Genomic DNA, 1,866 nt, shown 5'->3' with positions numbered 1-1,866 from the left:
TGCAAATTCAAATAAATTCATTTTAATTGTCTATAGTGATTACATTTTCAATGTTTAGCTGTTTCAATAGATAACTTTCTGATTTTGCCTTTGATTCTAGGTTTCTACATTGTACAAACTGTTCATGCTGAATTGTTTCTAATCTTACAACACATAATGGCCATTGTAATGAAAACTTCAGTTTGCTACACTAAGGATTATTCTTCAAAAACATTCTGAAGTCCCTACTTGTTACTTTCTCTTTTAAGCCAAGTGGGAAGATGATTTAATCTGGTCTTGTGATCTTTTCAGAAGAATACACACATTTCCATTGGTTATTTTTATGTAAATTATGATATCGCCCAACTTTAATTAGGATGGATTTAGAAGAACAATAGAGGCTTACAAGAGAAATAATGGCATTGATTTTATTCAAAGCTGCCTTCTGACAGGAGAATTTCAAAGCCTGTTTCTTGGAAGAAGGCTGTCTTTTGCTTAAAGCTCCATGTGAGTAAAGATGCACTCAGTGCTTTGCTTCACTGAACTTGCAGGCCAGTTGCTTTCACTTACTGGCTATGTGTGCTGCCTGGTGGCTTTATTCATACCTCACTGGTTGACTTTCTCATCGGGAATGCTTGTGAATGAAAGCTATCTTCTAGGTTTATGGCAAACCTGTGTCATTCAAGATGTGGGTTCGAGTGTATGCCAAGACTATAGCTCTCTCCTTGATCTCCCTCTTCGAATCCAGGTGGGTCGTATCCTTGTGTGCCTCTCAGTAACCAGTGGGACTTTGGGATTTATTGTCTCCACACCTGCATTGACCTGTGTGAAGTGTCTTGATGATAATGAACAATATATAAGAAGAAACCTAAGTATTATTGGAGGAGTTTTCTTTCTTCTTGCAGGGGCAATGACTTTCTGCCCTGTATCCTACTTTGCGCATGACGCCCTGGTGAACTTTTGGGATCTGAACATACACAAAGATGTGCCCCGTTGGGAATATGGAAATGCCATGTTCTTTGGGTGGATTGGTGGATTTCTTCTTTTAGGAGGAGGAACTGTGCTCATCATCTCACAATTCTGCATCACTCAGGATTCAGGACTAAAAAGGCATCACCAAGTGGAAGCAAACCAGACATCCTCTTACATGGAATATGTGTAGAATTATACTAAAAGATAAGAATAGTCATTCTCATAGAGGCATTGACTTTCTGCTTTATGTCCTACTTCGTTCATGACACACTAGTAAAAGTGTGGGATCTGAACATACCTAAAGATGTACCCCGTTGGTAATATGGAAATGCTATGTTCTTTGGCTGGGTTGGTGGATTTCTTCTTTGAGCAGTATTAAGTGTGCTTAGCACAGGGGTGACAATTTCATGGGCAACTGATCACCCCGGGGGCTAAAATTATGTCCCTGGCACCTGTTTTATGGTAGTGTCAGTCACTACTGTAGCCGGTAACAGCACGCCTGATTCTGCTTCACTATCGCAACATCAAAGCAGGATTGGGCACCAGCATCAGCCGTGACTGACAGGTCACATGCTTAGGGCCTCATGCAGAGAGCATCGAATTTTCAAAATGGCGAATTTCATAAAAAGTAGCTTTTTTGGAGAGTTTTATTCTCCATATGCAGAAAAGTTCGAATTCTGCTATGTTTAACATGGATGCGTGTGGCAAGTTTAAATGGGAACGATGCGCGCTTCAGAAATGTGTAAAGAAAAGATCGCGCATTTTTTGTCCCCTTTGCTATAGGCGGCGAGCGCCATCTTATTGCCAACTTTTCCTGGCGCGGCTAAAATGAGAAAATCGCGCCATTTTCCTGGCGCGAACAGCCGCTACATGCCGTTCGTACCTCTCTGCATTCGGAGAGTTTTAAAAATGGCG

The 1,866-nt window shown here is 41.1% G+C and overlaps 1 protein-coding gene across 1 annotated transcript; it reads left to right on the top strand.

The window, feature by feature from the left end:
• Positions 1-496: 496 nt before the first annotated feature.
• On the top strand, positions 497-1,498 carry LOC142490961 (claudin-24-like). Its single transcript, XM_075593331.1, has one exon. The coding sequence runs from the start codon at positions 497-499 to the stop codon at positions 1,139-1,141; it is 645 nt and encodes a 214-aa protein (XP_075449446.1). The 3' UTR covers positions 1,142-1,498.
• The last annotated feature ends 368 nt before the right edge of the window (positions 1,499-1,866 follow it).

Source organism: Ascaphus truei, chromosome 3 (genome assembly GCF_040206685.1).
Source record: "Ascaphus truei isolate aAscTru1 chromosome 3, aAscTru1.hap1, whole genome shotgun sequence".
Lineage (NCBI taxonomy): Eukaryota > Metazoa > Chordata > Amphibia > Anura > Ascaphidae > Ascaphus > Ascaphus truei.
The sequence above is the reverse complement of the archived record's forward strand: the minus strand, read 5'-3'. Positions and strand labels throughout refer to the sequence as shown.

What these genes read in the sequence shown, in the direction of transcription:
- LOC142490961 (XM_075593331.1), top strand. Translation starts at nt 497, where the DNA reads ATGCACTCAGTGCTTTGCTTCACTGAACTTGCAGGCCAGTTGCTTTCA.